We start from the raw sequence: 21132 nt of genomic DNA on the forward strand, positions 1-21132 counted from the left end.
CAGTGAAGCTGTGAAGTCCTGGTCTTCTGTTTTTTGAGAGGTTTTCAATTACCAATACAGTATCCTTACTATTTGGTCTGTTCAGATTTTTTGTTTCTTCATGATTGAATCTTAGAAGGTTGTATGTTTCTAGGAATTTATCCACTTCTAGGTTGTCAAATTTCTTGTGTAATTTTTCATGGTAGTATCTCATTATCCTTTGTGTTTCTGGGCTATCAGTTGTAATGTCTCCTCTTTCATTTCTCATTTTGACTCTTTTTTTCTTTGTGAGTCTAGCTACAGGTTTGTCAGTTTTATGTCATCAAGGAACCAACTCCATTCATTGATCTTTTCTAGTGTCTATTTCATCTATTTCCACTCTGATCTGATTTACTTTCTTCTAACACTGGGCTTTGTTTTTCTTTTTCTAGATCCTTGACGTGTAAAGTTAGATTGTTTTACAGAGGTTTCTCTTGCTTCTTGAGATAGGCATTTATCACTATGGACTTCTCTCATAAGGCTGCTTTTGCTGCATCACATAATTTTTGGTATGTTGTATTTTCATTTGTCTCAGGGTACTTTTTGTTCAATAGCATGTTTAATCTTCATATATTAATGAATTTTCCAGTGTTCTTATAATTCTGATTTCATACCACTGTGGTCAGAAAAGATATTTGATATGATTTTAATATTCTTAAATGTATTAAAACTTGTTTTATGGCCTAACATATGATCTATCCTGGAGAATGATCCATGTGCCCTTGAGAGGAATGTATTCTGTTGCTTTTGTATGGAATATTCTATATATCTGTTAAATCCATCTGATCTAACCTGTTGTTTAAGGCCAATGTCTCCTTATTAATTTTCTGTCTGGATGATCTATGCATTCTTGTAAGTGGGTATATTAAAGTGTCCTGTTGTACTGTTATTGATTTCTCTCTTTATTTTTTTATGTCTTTGAATTTTATTTCTGATTTATTTTTTTAATATTTTTTAGTATGTTAGTCACCATAGAGTACATCCCTAGTTTTTGATGTGAAGCTCCATGATTCATTAGTTGCGTATAACACCCAGTGCACCATGCAATATGTGCCCTCCTTACTACCCATCACCAGCCTATCCCATTCCCACATCCCCATCCACTCTGAAGCCCTCAGTTTGTCCCCCAGAGTCTATAGTCTCCCATGCTTCATTCCCCCTTCTGATTACCCCCTTTCTTTATCCCTTTCTTCTCCTACTGATCCTCCTACTTCCTATGTTCCATAAATGAGTGAAACCATATGATAATTGTCTTTCTCTGCTTGACTTATTTCACTTAGCATTATCTCCTCCAGTGCCGTCCATGTTGCAGCAAATGTTGAGAAATCGTTCTTTTTGATGGCTGAGTAATATTCCATTTTATATATGGACCACATCTTAATCCAGTCATCTGTTAAAGGGCATCTCAGCTCCTTCCATGATTTAGCTATTGTGGACAGTGCTGCTATGAACATTGGGGTGCATATGGCCCTTCTCTTCACTACATCTGTATCTTTGGGTAAATAGTAGTGCAATTGCTGGATCATAGGGTAGCTCAATTTTTAACTTTTTAAGGGACCTCCACACTGTTTTCCACAGTGGCTGTACCAACTTGCATTCCCACCAACAGTGTGACAGGGATCCCCTTTCTCCACATCCTCTCCAACAATTGTTTCCTGCCTTGTCAATTTTTTCCATTCTAACTGGTGTAAGGTGGTATCTCAGTGTGGTTTTGATTTGAATTTCCCTGATGGCTAATGATTTTGAACATTTTCTCATATGTCTGTTAGCCATTTGGATGTCTTCATTGGAAAAGTGTTTGTTCATATCTTCTGCCCATTTTATGATTTATTTGTTTCATGTATATCGAATATGAGAAGTTCTTTGTAGATTTGGATACCAGTCTTTAATCTGTAGTGTCATCTGCAAATATCTTCTCCCATTCCGTGGGCTGCCTCTTAGTTTTTTGGACTATTTCCTTGGCTGTGCAGAGGCTTTTTATTTTGATGAAGTCCCACAAGTTCATTTTGGTAGCATGGACATTTTAACTATGTTAATTCTTCCAATCCATGAGCATGGAATATTTTTCCATCTTTTTGTGTCTTCCTCAATGTCTTTCAAGAGTGATTTATAGTTTCTAGAATATAGGTCCTTTACGTCTCTGGTTAAGTTAATTCCAAGGTAACGTATGGTTTTTGGTGCTATTGTAAATGGGATGGATTCCCTAATTTCTCTTTCTTCAGTCTCATTATTCGTGTATAGAAATGCAACTGATTTCTGAGCATTGATTTTGTATCCCGCCACGTTACTGAATTGCTCTATAACTTCTAATAGTTTGGGAGTGGATTCTTTTGGGTTTTCCATATAGAGTATCATGTCATCTGCGAAGAGAGACAGTTTGACTTCTTCTTTGCCGATTTGGATACCTTTTGTCCCTTTTTGTTGTCTGATTGCTGTTGCAAGGACTTCTAGTACTATGTTGAATAATAGTGGCGAGAGTGGGCATCCTTGTCGTGTTCCTGATCTTAAGGGAAAGGCTTCCAGCTTTTCCCCATTGAGAATGATATTTGCTGTAGGCTTTTCATAGATGGTTTTTATGAAATTGAGGGATGTACCCTCTATCCCTACACTCTGAAGGGTTTTAATCAGGAAAGGATGCTGTATTTTGTCAAATGCTTTTTCTGCATCTATTGAGAGGATCATATGGTTTTTGACGCTTTTCCTGTTGATATGATGTATCACACTGATTTGCGAATGTTGAACCACCCTTGCATCCCAGGTATGAATCCCACTTGGTCATGATGGATAATCCTTTTAATGTACTGTTGGATTCTATTAGCCAGGATCTTGTTGAGGATTTTGGCGTCCATATTCATCAGAAATATCGGTCTGTAATTCTCCTTTTTGATGGGGTCTTTGCCCGGTTTGGGGATCAAGGTAATATTGGCCTCATAGAATGAGTTTGGTAGCTTTCCTTCTGTTTCTATTTTTTGAAATAGCTTTAGGAGAATAGGTATTATTTCTTCTTTGAATGTTTGGTAGAATTCCCCAGGAAAACCGTCCGGGCCTGGAGTTTTGTTATTTGGAAGGTTGTTTATCACTGACTCAATCTCTTCATAATTAATTGGCCTGTTTAAGGAATCAATTTCTTCCGGTTTCAATCTTGGTAGTTTATAGGTTTCCAGGAAGGATTCCATCTCTTCCAGATTGCTTAGTTTATTGGCATATAGCTGTTGATAAAAATTTCTAATAATCCTTCCAATTTCAATGGTGTTCGTCGTGACCTCTCCTTTTTCATTCATAATTTTAATAATCTGGGTCCTTTCTCTTTTCTTTTGGATAAGTCTTGCCAGTGGTCTGTCAATTTTATTGATTCTCTCAAAGAACCAGCTTCTAGTCCTGTTGATCTGCTCTACTGTACTTCTGGTTTCTGCTTGATTGATTTCAGCTCTAATTTTGGTCAACTGCTTCCTCGTGCGTGGATTAGGCCTGTCCCTCTGTTGCTGTTCCAGCTTCTTGAGGTGAGAATATAAAAACTGCATTTTAGATTTTTCTATTCTTTTGAGTGAGGCTTGGATGGCTATGTATTTCCCCCTTAGGACTGCCTTTGCAGTATCCCATAGGTTTTGGACTGTTGTATTTTCATTCTCATTGGTCTCCATAAATTGTTTAATTTGATTTTTGATTTCCTGGTTTATCGAGTCATTCCTGAGCAGGATGGTTCTTAGTCTCCAAGTGTTTGAGTTTCTTCCAAATTTTTCCTTGTGGTTGAGTTCCAATTTCAGAGCGTTGTGGTCTGAGAATATGCAGGGGATAATTTCAATCTTTTGGTATCGGTTGAGACCTGTTTTGTGTCCCAGAACATGGTCTATTCTTGAGAATGTTCCATGGGCATTAGAATAGAATGAGTATTCTTTGGTTCTGGGGTGTAGTGTTCTATATATATCTATGAGGTCCAACTCGTCGAGTATGGCATTCAAAGCCTTTGATTCTTTGCTTAGTTTTTGCCAGGGTGTTCTGTCTATTTCTGAGAGTGGAGTGTTGAGGTCCCCTACTATTAATGTATTTTTATTTATATGTCTCTTTATTCTGGTTAAGAGTTGGCTTGTGTATCTTGCTGCTCCCCTGTTGGGGGCATATATATTTATAATTGTCATATCCACTTGTTGAATACTTCCCTTAAGAATAATATAGTGCCCTTCTGCATCTCTAACTATAGTCTGTAGTTTAAAATCCAATTTATCTGATATGAGAATTGCTACCCCAGCTTTCTTTTGAGGTCCATTTGCGTGAAAGATGGTACTCCATCCCCTTACTCTCAGTCTGAATGCATCTTTGGGTTCGAAATGAGTCTCTTGTAGACAGCAAATGGATGGGTCATTTCTTTTTATCCAATCTGCAACCCTGTGGCGTTTTATGGGATGGTTCAAACCATTTACATTAAGACTGATTACTGAGAGATATGATTTTAATGTTGCCATGTTGCCAGTAAAGTCTTTGTTTGTATTGGCTGTGACTTTCTGTTCTGTATCACTCTTGGGGCCTTTTTACTTTTATAGAACCCCCCGTAATATCTCCTGTAGGGCTGGTTTCGTGGTTACAAAATTGGTTAGTGACTGGCGATTCTGAAATGTCTTTATTTCTCCATCAATTCTGAATGACAGCCTTGCTGGATAAAGGATCCTTGGCTGCATGTTTTTCTCTGAAAGAGCTTTAAATATGCTCCCCCAACCCTTTCTCTCATTCCAGGTCTGTGTAGACAGGTCTGATGTAATTCTGATGCTTTTGCCTTGGTACGTGAGAAATTTCTTTGCCCTGGCCGCTTTCAATACTGTATCCTTGCATCTAATATTTGCGAATGCACTATGACGTGACGTGGCGTAGGTTTGTCGTGGTTGAGCTTGGGAGGGGTCCTCTCTGCCTCTTGGACACGAATGTTTGTTTCCCTTGCTAGATTAGGGAAGTTTTCAGCTACAATTTGTTCAAATATCTCTTCTAGACCTCTGTTTTTCTCCACCCCCTCGGGGATGCCGATGATTCTAACATTGGATCGTTTCATTGAGTCAGTAATCTCCCGTAACCTACATTCGTGGGCGTGGATTTTTTTAAGACCATCTTCTATTTTCATTTTTTCCTCTATTAACCCATCCTCCAATTCACTAACCCGTTCCTCTGCTTCTGCGACCCTGGCCGTCAGAGCCTCTAGTTTTGCCTGCATTTGGCTCATAGAATTTTTAATTTCTGTCGGATTCGCTCTCATTTCTGTCCTTAGGGATTCTATATTCTCAGTAACCTTTTCGTTAATAGTTTTTTCAATTCTACTCATCATTTTGACCATCGTTACTCTGAATTCCATTTCTGATAATTTGGTTACATCCATATCCATTATTTCTGTGGCAGAGGCCACAGAATCACTGTCTTTTCTTTGCTGGGGGGGGGCTTCTCCTTCTTGTCATTCTGATGAAGAGAGGTTGCGGGGTTTCCAGAGCCCAAATTATTGACTGGGTCCCAGGCCGTGCCCCTTGTTTTATAGGGATCTTGGGGATGTGGGCTTCTTCTTTAAAGATTTTATTTATTTATTTATGTGGCAGCCAACCAGCGAGAGAGGGAACAGAAGCAGGGGAGTGGGAGAGGAAGAAGCAGGCTCCCAGCGGAGGAGCCCGATGAGGGACTCCTTTCCGGAACGCCGGGATCACGCCCTAAGCCGAAGACAGGCGCTCAATGACTGCGCCACCCAGGCGCCCGGGTTGTGGGCTTCTTGATTTTTCAGCCTGCCTTCTGTGTTCTGGGGGAGGGGCCTGCCGCGCTGATACTCAGGCAACCCTGTTTGGGTAGAGTCTCCGTGTCCCCTGCGAGGGGGGATGGGGATGGGCACTCTCTGAGCCGGTATTTCCAGGCTTTTGTTCTCTGGCGGCTTTCCCTGGCGGTTTGCTGTGCCTCTTCTGAGAGTCAGAGCAGCAGCGGCCAAATTTCAGCCTCTGTCACGGAACAGAAGGATTGCGGCCCGTTCTCTACTAATGTTCTAATCTAGCAAAGGAAACAAACATGGTCTGCTGTGGCTCTTCTGAGAGTCAGAGCAGCAGTGGCCGAATTTCAGCCTCTGTCACAGAACAGAGGGATTGCGGCCCGTTCTCTACTAATGTTCTGGCCACTTTAACTCTGTTTCTGTTGGTGCTGCTCAACCCTGCAGCGTCCCGGGATGTGCGCCCCACACCCGGCGTCCCAGCCCTCAATTGTTTAAATAGATTTTTGATTTCCTGGTTTATCTAATCATTCTTAAGATGGTTCTTAGTTTCCAAGTGTTTGAGTTTCTTCCAAATTTTTCCTTGTGATTGAGTTCTAATTTCAAAGCATTGTGGTCTGAGAATATGCAGGGAATAATTTCAGTCTTTTGGTATCGGTTGAGACCTGTTTTGTGACCCAGAAGATGGTCTATTCTGGAGAATGTTCCATGTGCATTAGAATAGAATGAGTATTCTTTGGTTCTGGGGTGTAGTGTTCTATATATATCTATGACGTCCAACTCGTCTAGTATGGCATTCAAAGCTCTTGTTTCTTTGTTGATTTTCTGCTTAGGTGATCTGTCTGTTGCTGATAGTGGAGTGTTGAAGTCCCCTACTATTAATGTATTTTTATCTATATGTCTCTTTATTCTGGTTAAGAGTTGGCTTGTGTATCTTGCTGCTCCCCTGTTGGGGGCATATATATTTATAATTGTCATATCCACTTGTTGGATACATCCTTTAAGAATAATATAGTGTCCTTCTGTATCTCTAACTACAGTCTTTAGTTTAAAATCCAATCTGTCTGATATGAGAATTGCTACCCCAGCTTCTTTTGAGGTCCACTGGCATGAAAGATGGTATTCCATCCCTTCACTTTCAGTCTGGATGTATCTTTCGGTTCAAAATGAGTCTCTTGTAGACAGCAAATGGATGGGTCATGTCTTTTTATCCAATCTGCAACCCTGTGTGATTTTATGGGAGCATTTAGGCCATTTACATTGAGACTGATTATTCAGAGATATGATTTTAATGATGTCATGTTGCCTGTAAAGTCTTTGTTTCTGTAGATTGTAACTTTCTGTTCTGTATCACTCTTGGGGCCTTTTTATTTTTATAGAACCCCCCTTAATATCTCCTGTAGGGTTGGTTTTGTGGTTACGAAATTGGTCAGTGACTGGTGATTCTGGAAGGTCCTTATCTATCCATCAATTCTGAATGACAGCCTTGCTGGATGAAGGATCCTTGGCTGCGTATTTTTCTCTGAAAGAGCTTTAAAAATGTCCCCCCAACCCTTTCTCTCATTCCAGGTCTGTGTAGACAGGTCTGACGTAATCCTGATACTTTTGCCTTGGTATGTGAGAAATTTCTTTGCCCTGGCCGCTTTCAGTACTGTATCCTTGGATCTAATATTTGTGAATTGCACTATGACATGACGTGGCGTAGGTTTGTCGTGGTTGAGTTTGGGAGGGGTCCTCTCTGCCTCTTGGACACGAATGCTTGTTTCCCTCGCTAGATTAGGGAAGTTTTCAGCTACAATTTGTTCAAATATCTCTTCTAGACCTCTGTTTTTCTCCACCCCCTCGGGGATGCCGATGATTCTGACATTGGAACGTTTCATTGAGTCAGTAATCTCCCGTAATCTACATTCTTGAGATTGGATTTTTTTGAGCCAAGTTTCTGTTTTAGCTTTCTCTTCTACTAACCCATCCTCTAATTCGCTGATACGTTCTTCTGCCTCATTTACCCTGGCCGTCAGAGCATCTAGTTTTGAGTACATTTGATTCATAGCATTTTTAATTTCTGCCAGATTTGCTCTCATTTCCACCCTTAGAGATTCTATATTCTCATTAACATTTTCATTAATACTTTTTTCAAGTCTACACATCATCTTGACCATTGTTACTCTGAATTCCATTTCTGATAATTTGGTTATATCCATATCCATTAGTTCTGTGGCAGAGGCCACAGACTCATTGTCTTTTCTTTGCTGGGGGGGATTTTTCTTCGTCATTCTGATGAGGAAAGGTTGTGGGGTTGTCCAGAGCCCAAATTATTGAGCAGGACCCAGGCAGTGCGCACTTGTTTTATACGGACCTTAAGGATGTTTTATAGGGATCTTAGGGATGTGGGCTTCTTGATTTTTCAGCCTGCCTTCTGGGGGAGGGGCCAGCCGTGCCGATACTCAGGCAACCCTGTTTGGGTACAGTCTCCCTGTCCCCTGCGATGGGGGATGGGGATGGGCACAATGTGAGCTGGTATTTCTGGGCTTTTGTTCTCTGGCAGCTTTCCCTAATCTAGCAAAGGAAACAAACATGGTCTGCTGTGGCTCTTCTGAGAGTCAGAGCAGCAGTGGCCGAATCTCAGCCTCTGTCTCAGAACAGAGAGATCACAGTCCGCTCTCCACTGAGCTCTTCAGGCCACTTTAACTCTGTGTCTGTTGGTGCTGCTCAACCCTGCAGCATCCCGGGATGTGCGCCTCACACCCGGTGTCCCTGCCCTCACTTCCAGGGCCGGCGCGTCTCTGTCCTTTGTGTTTCTAACACTGCCAGCCGCCCCCGCGCGCTCCCGGAGCTCCCGGTCTCAGTCTGGTTCCAATGAGCGCACCAGAGCTCCGTTTCAGTCTGGAGGCGCGCGCTCCCGGCTCACGGTCTCAGTCTGCTCTCTCTCGCGGGTGCCTACCGCGAGTCCGCCCGCTCCCCCGTACAGGTGGCTACCGCTTCCCGGCGCCCGAACGCCGCGGCTCCCTCCCCCTTCCGTTTATCTTCTGATATCTGTGCGCGGATTCACGGCTCCCCGCTTCGTACCTCAATACTCAGCGCTGGAAATGTTCATTTGTAGAGATCCAGATGTATCTTCCTGCGTCTCAGGCTGGTTCCGTGGCTGTTCAGGCTGGTCTGGTACCTATCCAGCTCGACTCGGGACCGGCTGAAAAAGGGGTCCCCTACTCCTCCGCCATCTTAACTCCTCCTGATTTCTCTCTTTAGGTCTGTGAACATTTGACTTATGTATTTAGTTGCTCCTATGTTATGTCCGTAAAGATTCACAAATGTTATATCTTCTTGTCAGATTGATCTCTTTATCATTATATGACACCCTTATTTGTCTCTTATTAGAGTGTTTGTTTTAAAGTATTTTGTCTGATATGTTTGCTTACCCCAGCTTTCTTTTGGTTACCATTTGCATGGAATATCTTTTCTCAACCCTTGACTTTCAGTCTCTGTGTATCCTTACATCTGAAGCGAGTCTCTTGTAGGAAGCATATACAGAAGTCTTATGTTTTGTTTTGTTTTTTTAAGATTTTATTAATTTATGTGACAGACAGCCAGCGAGAGAGGGAGCACAGCAGGGGAGTGGGAGAGGAAGAAGCAGGCTCCTAGCGGAGGAGCCCGATGCAGGACTCGATCCCAGAACGCCGGGACCACGCCCTGAGCCGAAGGCAGACGCCTAATGACTGCGCTACCCAGGCGCCCCTTGTTTTGTTTTTTATCCATTCAGCTACTTGCTGTCCTCTGATGGGAGAATTTAATACATTTAAAGTCATTATTGGTAGATATGTACTTATTGTCATTTTCTTAATTTCTGGCTGTTTTGTACTACCCATGTTCCTTTCTTCATCTCTCATTCTTTCATTTGTGGTTTGATGACTTTAGCATTATGCTTAGATTTCTTTCTCATTATGTTTTGTTACTACCGTAGGTTTTTGCTTTGTGGTTACCATGAGGCTTCCATGTTAACAACTTAAGTTCTAATCAACTTCAAATAGAAGTTATAAATATAAGTTTGAATGCATTCTAAAGCTCTACATTTGTACTCTCTCTCCTTACATCTTGTTTTTAATGTCATAATGCATATCTCTTGTGTATCCCTTAATATATTTTAGTACTCTTTAAACCTTCATACTGGCTTTATGTGATTAATCCACTAATTTTACTATATATTTACCTTTACCATTGAGTCTTTCATATGTTTTTTGTTATGAATTACTGCCCTTTCATTGCAGCTTAAAGAAATTCCTTTAACAGTTTTTGTAAGGCTGGTTTAGTGGTGATGAACTCCTTTAACTTTTGCTTGTCTATAAAAATCTTTTTCTCTCTTTCAATTCTGTATGGTAACTTTTCCTGGGTTGTCATCTTGGTTGGGATTTTTTTTTTTTCCTTCACTTTCAGCACTGAAAAATCTGAAGGGGCTCATGGGGGCTCCCTTGCACTTAACAAGATATTTCCCTTTTGCTGCTTTAAGATTCTCTCCTTGATTTTAACATTTGAAATTTTAATTATGCTGTGTCTCGATGTGTGGGTCTCTTTGGGTTCTCTTATTTGGACTCTGTGCTTCCTGCTTCTGTATGGATGTCTTTTTCTTCCTCAGATTAGAGATGGTTTTAGCCATTACTTTATCCAATAAGTTTTCTACCCCTTTCTCTCTCTTCTCCTTCTGGGGCCCCTACAAGGTGAATGTTACTCCAATTGATGTTGTCCCACGAGTCTATTAAGCTATCTTTACTGTTTTCCTTTTTTTCCTTTTTATTGCTGTGATTCTGTTCCACTGCCCTGTGTTCGAATTCACTGATCGTTTCTCCTACTTCATCTAGTCTCCTGTTGAACCACTCTTCTATATCTTTTTTATCTGGGGTTGAAGTTCTTACTGTGCTCATTCATGCTTCCCCTACGTTTAGTGAGCGTCTTTATGACCATTACTCTGAACTGCTTATCAGGTCAATTATATATTCCCATCATTTCACTGAATTTTTTTATGGAATTGACTTACCAGTTTTTAATAATCTATATGCCATTGCCACATTTCCTTTTCTCTGGGTCTTTTCTCCCCAGGTATATTTAGATATAATTGACCTACATCATTGTATGAATTTAAGGTGTACAGCATAATGGTTTGTCTTACTATGGTGATCATTTCACAATATATGTACGTTTAGCTGGCATCCATCAGCTCATGTATATACAACAAAAATGGAAAGAAAAAAAAAATTTTTTCCTTGTGATGTGAACTCTCAGGTTGTACTCTCTTAACTTCCGTATATATCATACAGCAGTGCTAACTACACTCGTCGTGCTGCACATTATATCCCTAGTATGTATGTATTTTGTAACTGGAAGTTTCTACCTTTTGACCACCTTTCTCCAATTCCCCCTCCCCTCAACTCCCACCCCTGGTAACCACAAATCTGAAGATAGTTTTTTCCATGAATTTGGGGGATTTTTGCATTTCACATATAAGTGAGATCATATATTATTTGTCTTTCTCTAACTTATTTCACTTAGGATAGTACCCTCAAGGTCCATTTTCATGGTGTTGCAAATGGCAAGGTTTTATTCTCTTTTGGTCAAGTAAAATTTCATTGTGTGTGTATCTCCCATTTTCTTTATCCATTCATCCATCAGTGGACACTAAGGTTGTTTCTGTGTCTTGGCTCTTATAAATAGCTCTGCAATGAACACTCTTTGAGTTAGTGTTTTTGTTTCCTTTGGATAAATATCCAGAAGTAGAATTGCTGTATCGTATATTTGGGGGGTAACCTCTATACTACTTTCCATAATGACTACACCAATTTACATTCCCACCAGCAGTGCACAAAGTTTCCGTTTTCTCCATATCCTACCAGGATTTGTTATCTTTTGTCTTTTTGCTGATGGCATCCTAACAGGAGTGAGGATGTCTCATTATGATTTTGATTTGCATTTCCTTGGTGAATAGTGATGTTGAGCATCTTTTCATGTACCTGTTGACCTTTTGTGTATCTTCTTTGGAGAAATTTCTATTCAGATATTTCCCATTTTTAAATTAGATTATTTGTGGGTGTTTTGGGGTTTTTTAATTTAAATTGAAATAGTGTTCAGTAGTTCATCAGTTGTGTATATCACCCAGTATGCATCACATCACGTGCCCTCCTTAATACCCATCACCAGTCACCCCATCCCCCCACCCACATCCCCTCCAGCAACCTTATTTACCTATAGTTAAAAGTCTCTCATGGTTTTTCTCCCTCTGATGACTTCTGATTCAGTTTTCCTTGCCCTCCCCTATGATTCTCTGTGCTGTTTCTTATATTCCACAAGTGAGTGAAACCATATGATAATTGGCTTCCTCTGATTGGCTTGTTTTGCTCAGCATAATACCCTCCAGTTCCATCCACGGTGATCTAAGTGCTAAGTGTTCATCCTTTCTGATGGCTAATATTCCATTGTTTTGTTTTTGCTATTGAGTTGTAAGAGTCCTTTATATATTTTGGATCGTAACCCCTTACTAGATATATGGCTTACAAATATTTTTTCCATTCTGTAGGTTGTCTTTTCACTTTTTTGTTTCTATTGCTTTGCAGAAGCTTTTTAGTTTGATGTAGTCCCACTTGTTTATTTTGTTGCTTGTGCTTTAGGTGCATACCCAAATCAATGCCAAGACCCGTGTCGAGGAGCTTTTTCCTTAATTTTCCTTCTAGGAATTTCATGGTTTCAGGTCTGATGTTTAGGTGTCTAATCTGTGCCAAGTTAATTTTTGCAGGTATAAGACACGGATCTAATTTCATTCTTTTACATGTGGATATTCAATTGTCCCAGCACCGTTTATTGATGAGACTATCTTTTCTCCACTGAGTATTCCTGCATCCCTGGTCAAATACTAGTTGACCGCATATATGTGGGTTTACTTCTGAGCTCTCAAGTCTGTGTCATTGACCTGTGTGTCTGTTTTTATACCAGTAGAACACTGTTGATTCTGTAACTGCTTTGTAGCATAGCTTGAAATCAGGAAGTATAAGGATTCCCATTTTTTTTCTTTTCAGGATTGTTTTGGAAATTTGGGGTCTTCTGTGGTTCCATATAAACTTTAGGATTTTTTTTCTACTAATGTAAAAAACATTCCATTGCAATTTAGATAGTGATTGCATTGAATCTATAGATGGCTTTTGGTAGCATGCACATTTAAATAATATTCTTTCAATCCAGGAGCACAGGATACCTTTTCATTTAATTGTGTTTTCTTTGATTTCTTTCATCAGTGCCTTATAGTTCTGAGTAGAGATCTTTCACCTCCTTGGTTAAGTTTATTCCTATACATTATACTTGGTTTTTTAAAAGATTTTATTTATTTATTTGAGAGAGAGAAAGAGCGAGAGCACAAGCAGGGGGGAGGAGCAGAGGGGACAGGACCAAGCAGACTGCATGGAGCATAGAGCCTGATGTGGGGCTCGATCCCAGGACCCTGAGATCACGACCTGAGCTAAAATCAAGAGTTGCACACTTTACCGACTGAGCCAACATTAATGTCAGGGATGTTGGTTTAAAGTTTTCTTTTCTGGTAGTATCCTTTTCTGGCTGTGGTTTCAGGGGAATGGTGGCCTCATAAAATAAGTTTAGAAGTATTCCCTCCTTGTCAGTTTTTTGGAAGAATTTGAGAAAGATTGGTTTTAAGTCTTCTTTAAATGTTTGGTAAAACTCACCAGTGAAGCCATCTTGTCCTGGGCATTTTTTTTTTGTTATGAGGTTTTTGATTACTGATTCAGTCTCCTTACTAGTAATTACACTATTCACATTTTTTAAAATATTTTATTTATCTGAGAGAGTGAGTGAGAGAGAGAGACAGACAGCATGAGTGAAGTGAGGTGCAGAGGGAGAAGCAGAGTCTCTGCTGAGCAGGGAGCCCAACATGGGGCTCAATCCTGGGACTCTGGGATCATGACCTGAACCAAAGGCAGATGCTTCACTGACTGAGCCACTCAGGCGCCCCGGACTATTCACATTTTTTACTTTTTCCTAATTTAGTATTGGTAGTTTGTATGTTTTAAGAAGTTTTCCATTTCTTCTAGGTTGTCCAGTTTTGGGCATGTACTTGTGATTCTTTATATTTCCGTGGTATCAGTTGTAATATCTCCTTTTTCACTTATAATTTTGTTGATTTGGATCCTTTTTTTCCCCCTGTGTCAGTCTAGTTAAGGCATGTCAATTTTGTTTTTCAAAGAACCAACTCTTAGTTCGGGTTAATTTTTTTCCCTATTGTTTTCCTATTCTATATTTAGTTTATTCCTACTCTAATCTTATTTCCTTCCTTCTAACTTTTGGCTCAGTTTTTCTTTTTCTAGTTCCTTGAGGCATAAAATTAGGTTGTTTATTTAGGAAATTTCTTCTTAATATAGGCTTCTGTTGCTAGGAACTTCCCTCTCAGATCTTTTGCTGTACCCCATATGTTTCGATATGTAGTGTTTCCATTTTCATTTGTCTCAAGATATTTTTATATTCCCTTTGATTTCTTCTCCAATACAGTAGCTATTCAGGGGAGTGTTTGTTTCTACTTTCCTCTTGTTACTGATTTCTAGTTTTATACCATTATGTTCAAAGAAGATACTTGGTAGGATTTTATTCTTACTGAACTGGCTAGGACTTGTTTCGTGGCCTAATATATGGTCTATACTAGAAAATGTTCCATGAGTATTTGAAGAATGTATACTCTCCTGTTCTCAAATAGAATGTTCTGTATATGTCACTTAAGTCCATTTGGTCTATAGTGTTGTTCAAATCCACTGTTTCCTTATTGGTTATCTTTGGAGAACAGATGATCTCTCCATTGATGACAGAGGGATGTTAAAGTCCCCAACTGTTATTGCTGTTTGTTTGTCCTTTTAGCTCTGTTTTTGCTTTATGTATTTAACTGCTCTGATGTTGGGTACATAAATATTTTCAATTTTTATATCTTTCCAATGTATTGATCCCTTTATCATTATATACCTTCTTTGTCTTTAAGATTTTATTTATTTGAGACAGAGAGTGCATGTACAAATACAGGGGGAGGGGCAGAAGGAGAGAGGGAGAGAGAGAAGCAGACTCACTGTGGAGCAGGGAGCCGGACGCAGGGCTCCATCCCAGGACCCTGAGATCATGACCTGAGCTGAAGGCAGATACTTAACTGACTGAGCCACCCAGGCGCCCCTTGTCTCTTTTTACCATTTTTAAAGTGTTTCCTATGATAGAAGTATAGCTACTTCTGCTTTTTGTGGTTGCCATTTACTTAAAACACCCTTTTTCATTCACACACTCTGTGTCTATATCTGTCTTTAAGGCTAACGTGAGTCTCTTGTAGGCAGCATATAGTTGCATCTTTTTTTTTTTTTTTAAATCCATTCACGTGTTCTGTCTTTTGATGGGAGAATTTAATGTGTTTACATGTAGAGTAATTATTGATAAGAATGGACCTTCTGCTATTTTGTTAATTGTTTTCTTTATTGTTTTGTAGACCTGTTGTTTCTTGTGTCTACCTGCTGTCTTTTTTGGTGTGTGTTTGATGTCTTATGGTTTTAATATACTTTGACTTCTTCATTATGTTCTTTTGTATAATTACTACAGGTTTTTCCCTTGTGGTTACCATGAGGCTTACATAAAATATCTTAAAATTGTAACACTCTATTTTAAACCAATATCAATTTAACTTCAATAGAATTCCTCAGCTTTATACTTGTACTTCTCCTCCCTTTCACATTTTAGGATATTGATGTTATAGTTCACATGTTTTTATATTGTGTAGCTAGTAACAGGTGATTGTAGTTTGAGTTATATTACAGAATCCAATTTTGATCCTATATTTACCATCAACAGTGACTTTTACATTGCCTTCGTATGTTTTTACGATGTCAGCTAGTTTTCTTTTATTTCTACTTAATGAACTCTGTTTAGCATTTCTTGCAGTGCAGGTCTAGTGGAGATGAATTCCCTCAACTTTGGTTTGCTCAGGAAAATCTTTATCTCCCCGTTTCTGAAGGACTGCTTCACCTGGTATATTATGCTTGGGTTTTTTTTCTTTCAATATTTTATTTATTTATTTTAATAATTTTTATTATGTTAGTCACCATACAGTACATCCCAAGTTTTTCATGTAAAGTTCCATGATTCATTACTTGCGTATAACACCCAGTGCACCATGCAATATGTGCCCTCCTTAATATCCATCATCGGCCTATCCCATTCCCCCACCCCCTTCCCCTCTGAAGCCCGCAGTTTGTTTCTCATAGTCCATAGTCTCTCATGGTTCATTCCCCCTTCTGATTACCCCCCCTTCCTTCTTCCCTTTTTTCTACCAATCTTCCTACTTATGTTCCATAAATGAGTGAAACCATATGATAATTGTCTTTCTCTGCTTGACTTATTTCACTTAGTATCATCTCCTCCAGTCCTGTCCATGTTGCTGCGAAGGTTGTGAAATCATTCTTTTTGATGGCTGAGTAATATTCCATTGTATATAGGGACCACATCTTCTTAATCCAGTCACCTGTTGAGGGGCATCTCGGCTCCTTCCACGATTTAGCTATTGTGGACAATGCTGCTATGAACATTGGGGTGCATATGGCCCTTCTCTTCACTACGTCTGTATCTTTGGGGTAAATACCCAGTAGTGCAATGGCTGGATCATAGGGTAGCTCAATTTTTAACTTTTTAAGGGACCTCCACACTGTTTTCCAGAGTGGCTGTACCAACTTGCATTCCCACCAACAATGTAGGAGGGATCCCCTTTCTCCACATCCTCTCCAACAATTGTTGTTTCTTGCCTTGTCTATTTTTGCCATTCTAACTGGCGTAAGGTGGTATCTCAGTGTGGTTTTGATTTGAATTTCCCTGATGGCTAATGATTTTGAACATTTTTTCATGTGTCTGTTAGCCATTTGTATGTCTTCATTGGAAAAGTGTCTGTTCATATCTTCTGCCCATTTTTTGATTTGTTTATTTGTTTCTCGTGTATTGAGTTTGAGAAGTTCTTTGTAGATCTTGGATACCAGTCCTTTATCTGTAGTGTCATTTGCAAATATATTCTCCCATTCCGTGGGCTGCCTCTTAGTTTTTCTGACTGTTTCCTTGGATGTGCAGAAACTTTTAATCTTGATGAAGTCCCATAAATTCATTTTATCTTTTGTTTCTCTTGCCTTTGGGGATGTGTCATGAAAAAGGTTGCTTTGGCCGATGTCGTAGAGGTTGCTGCCTATGTTCTCCTCTAGAATTTTGATGGATTCCTGTCTCACATCGAGGTCTTTCATCCATTTGGAGTTTATTTTTGTGTATGGTGTGAGATAGTGGTCAAGTTTCATTCTCTTGCATGTAGCTGTCCAATTTTCCCAGCACCATTTATTGAAGAGACTGTCTTTTTCCCACCGGATGTTTTTTCCTGCTTTATCAAATATTAGTTGCCCAAAGAGCCGAGGGTCCATTTCTGGGCTCTCTATTCTGTTCCATTGGTCTATGTGTCTGTTTTTGTGCCAGTACCATGCTGTCTTTGTGATCACAGCTTTGTAGTACAGCTCGAAATCCGGCATTGTGATGCCCCCAGCTTTGTTTTTCCTTTTCAACAGTTCCTTGGAGATTCGGGGCCTTTTCTGTTTCCATACAAATTTAAGGACTGTTTGTTCCAGTTCTTTGAAAAATGTCCTTGGTATTTTGATCGGGATAGCATTGAAAGTGTAGATTGCTCTGGGTAGCATGGACATTTTAACTATGTTAATTCTTCCGATTCATGAGCATGGAATATCTTTCCATCTTTTTATGTCTTCCTCAATGTCTTTCAAGAGTGATTTATAGTTTCTAGAATATAGGTCCTTTACGTCTCTGGTTAAGTTAATTCCAAGGTAACGTATGGTTTTTGGTGCTATTGTAAATGGGATGGATTCCCTAATTTCTCTTTCTTCGGTCTCGTTATTCGTGTATAGAAATGCAACTGATTTCTGAGCATTTATTTTGTATCCTGCCACGTTACTGAATTGCTCTATAACTTCTAATAGTTTGGGAGTGGCTTCTTTTGGGTTTTCCATATAGAGTATCATGTCATCTGCAAAGAGAGACATTTTGACTTCTTCTTTGCCAATTTGAATACCTTTGATCCCTTTTTGTCGTCTGATTGCTGTTGCAAGGACTTCTAGTACTATGTTGAATAATAGTGGCGAGAGTGGGCATCCTTGTCGTGTTCCTGATCTTAAGGGAAAGGCTTCCAGCTTTTCCCCATTGAGAATAATATTTGCAGTAGGCTTTTCATAGATGGCTTTTATGAGATTGAGAAATGTACCTTCTATTCCTACACTCTGAAGGGTTTTAATCAGGAAAGGATGCTGTATTTTGTCAAATGCTTTTTCGGCATCGATTGAGAGGATCATATGGTTCCTGAGTCTTTTCTTGTTGATATGATGTATCACGCTGATTGATTTGCGAATATTGAACCACGCTTGCATCCCAGGTATGAATCCCACTTGATCGTGATGGATAATCCTTTTAATGTACTGTTGGATTCTATTAGCAAGTATCTTGTTGAGGATTTTGGCGTCCATATTCATTAGGGAAATCGGTCTGTAATTCTCCTTTTTGAGGGGGTCTTTGCCTGGTTTGGGGATCAAGGTAATATTGGCCTCATAGAATGAGTTTGGTAGCTTTCCTTCTGTTTCTATTTTTTGAAATAGCTTTAGGAGAATAGGTATTATTTCTTCTTTGAATGTTTGGTAGAATTCCCCAGGAAAACCGTCCGGGCCTGGAGTTTTGTTATTTGGAAGGTTGTTTATCACTGACTCAATTTCTTCATAATTAATTGGCCTGTTTAAGGAATCAATTTCTTCCGGTTTCAATCTTGGTAGTTTATAGGTTTCCAGGAAGGATTCCATCTCTTCCAGATTGCTTAGTTTATTGGCATATAGCTGTTGATAAAAATTTCTAATAATCCTTCCAATTTCAATGGTGTTCGTCGTGACCTCTCCTTTTTCATTCATAATTTTAATAAAAGGAAGAAGCAGGCTCCCAGCAGAGGAGCCTGATGTGGGGCTCGATCCCAGGACCCCGGGATCACGCCCTGAGCCAAAGGCAGACACTTAACAATTGAGCCACCCAGGCGCCCCTGCTAAGCCATTTCTGAATGGTTTCTCTAGGAGGGTATTTAGGGTTCATAACCACTGGTCGAAGCCCAGTTTCTCCACTGCTCTCAAGAATGTTTGGAGTAGGCAAATAAACTTCCCCAAAACAGAACACTGCTGTTTCTGGCAGTCCGCAGTTTGACCTGGAAGTCTCTTTCTTCATGCTCAGGCCTCTCCTGTTTTCTTTTTTCCAGCAAGCACAGTGTGGCCTGGATCTTCGACACATCACAGTGGTGGAGCTTGTAGGTGTGTTTCCGACCCTCATCGGTAGGATAGGAGCAAAGATTATGCCTCCAGCCCTGGCCCTGCAACTCAGGTAGGTGGAAGTCCTGTCCTTAAATTGTAGCCCCTACGAGGTACTTTTGGGGGATCAGGTTGCCTGACTTTTTGCTACTCAGTATTAATTCCAGGTAACCTTCAATGTTGAACTGCTTATAGTCCAAGAGTTCTAGAACCATGCTACTTGGCATGGTGCTGCTTGTGCAAATATGTCATGTGGTGGATAATTTCCAGTGTTCTCTTTGTTCCCCCTTTAACCAAGGGTCTATGCTTTGTCTTTGTTTTGCTTTCTGCTGCGTGGGGTTGGGATGGGTAGGGAAGAGGCTGCAAAAGGACCTACGCAATCCTGTGCATCCAGTTAGCTTTTCCAGGCTTGGCCTCTCTTACCTTCATGCTTCCAGGGTACTTGTCCATACCCCCATTTTAACAACTGTATTTTACTTCGGTAGTACTTACAAAGCTAGAATCATGGTGCTCAGGTTGTGAGCCATGGTGCCTTTAAAAAGCAGAATTCAATAGCCAAAAGGTAATTCCAGAACAATCCCAAATATTTACTTGCATCTCTTGACCACTGTGAAAAGGATATTTAGGCTAAATCAAAACACCTAAAAATCTTCCTTCCTCACCCATCGTTTTTGCCCACAGTGCAAGGGAGGGTGTTTGTTGATAGTCAATAGTCACTACTCTTCATAGTCTTTCAGGGGCTCAGGCTGATGGCACCTCCACCATCTTGTAGCATCAGCGTTTAGAACACATGGCTTCCAGGGTTCTGCAAAGGGGGAAGAGAAGAAAAACAAACCCTACTCCTCTTTTGTGCTTCACGTCGGAAGCATAAAATTGTTCTCTCCAAGTCCATTGGCTAAAATTCATCCCATGATTGCGACTGAACTTCAAGGCGGGTTGGGAAATGCACCTTTCTGTATTCCCAGGAAGAAGAAAATGAAAGAGGACTTGATGAGCCCCATCACAGATATTCCAAGAGATTCCTTGGGAGAGTGTATGATAGAAATACATCCTTAGCCAGTGATGTCCTAGATTGACACAATAGATTCTTTAATGTGTCTATTTTCCATCTGCCTTTTGGCACCCCGCCATGTTTGATTTATATCTCTCCACCCAAAAAGAGTGCCCCATCCATACCAAGGTCAAAAACTCAGAGGGCAACGGAGGGGAAAAAATGAGGATGCTTGAATTATCTTTAGTTGGCTAAAAGAGGGAGAAGGCCAGGTATACTCATAAACTTTTATATATACATTTTTTTGGGTCCTGTCACATTCACTAGCACCTCTCTTGAGGTGACACTTTTGAGGTCACCTCCGGATCTCAACATTTGCTACCCAGTACCTAGTACAGTGCCTGGCACCATGTTGGAGCTAAGGAAGTGGAGGAAATGACTCGAAACGGAAACAGATTTACTATTCCCAGGGGTGAGAGTAGCCTCTAAGAGTGTACTTACAGTTCTCTTTCAAGTTGAGAACAGCAAAACTGGGGAGAGGGCTGTGTTGACATCTGAAAACGTATTAACAAAAATTCTCAAAGTATGTGTTGGAAGCTGTTGGTAACTTAGAAGTACCGGCTCATACCCTGTGCTCCTGATTTTTTAAAAACCTGTCACACAATCCGTTACCGTGACTCTTTGGACTGGAGAGAGAGAGAGAGAGAGAGAGAGAGAGGGAGTCTTGATAAAATTGTGATGCGATGTGATTTTAAACAATTGAAACTTGAAGAACAGAAAAATCCGATTTAAGATAACTTCTGTCACTCAAGTTGTAGATGTTGGGGCGACTCTAGACCTCCGCAGGCGGGGGTGACCAAAGCGACAAGGAAGTTGCATACATGAATGATGCAGTGCTTCTCACACCTGAGCCAGCCTCAGAATCGCCTGGAACACTGTTAAAACATAGAATGCGGGCCCCACCCCCACACCGTCTGCTTCAGTAGGTCTAGGATGAGGGCCGAGAATTGGCACTTCGA

The 21132-nt window shown here is 40.3% G+C and overlaps 1 protein-coding gene across 3 annotated transcripts in view; it reads left to right on the forward strand.

Annotated features, from left to right (window-relative positions):
- SRPX (sushi repeat containing protein X-linked) overlaps positions 1 to 21132 on the forward strand; it is a 116890-nt gene that overhangs the window by 82278 nt on the left and 13480 nt on the right. For all 3 annotated transcript variants that reach the window (XM_040633021.1, XM_040633028.1, XM_040633031.1), the window contains one exon: positions 19074 to 19195. In XM_040633021.1, coding sequence (XP_040488955.1) covers positions 19074 to 19195 — 122 coding nt within the window. The remainder of the gene's footprint in view (positions 1 to 19073; positions 19196 to 21132) is intronic.

The sequence above is a fragment of the Ursus maritimus genome (genome assembly GCF_017311325.1).
Source record: "Ursus maritimus isolate PB19 chromosome X unlocalized genomic scaffold, ASM1731132v1 scaffold_X1, whole genome shotgun sequence".
NCBI classification, from domain to species: Eukaryota; Metazoa; Chordata; class Mammalia; order Carnivora; family Ursidae; genus Ursus; species Ursus maritimus.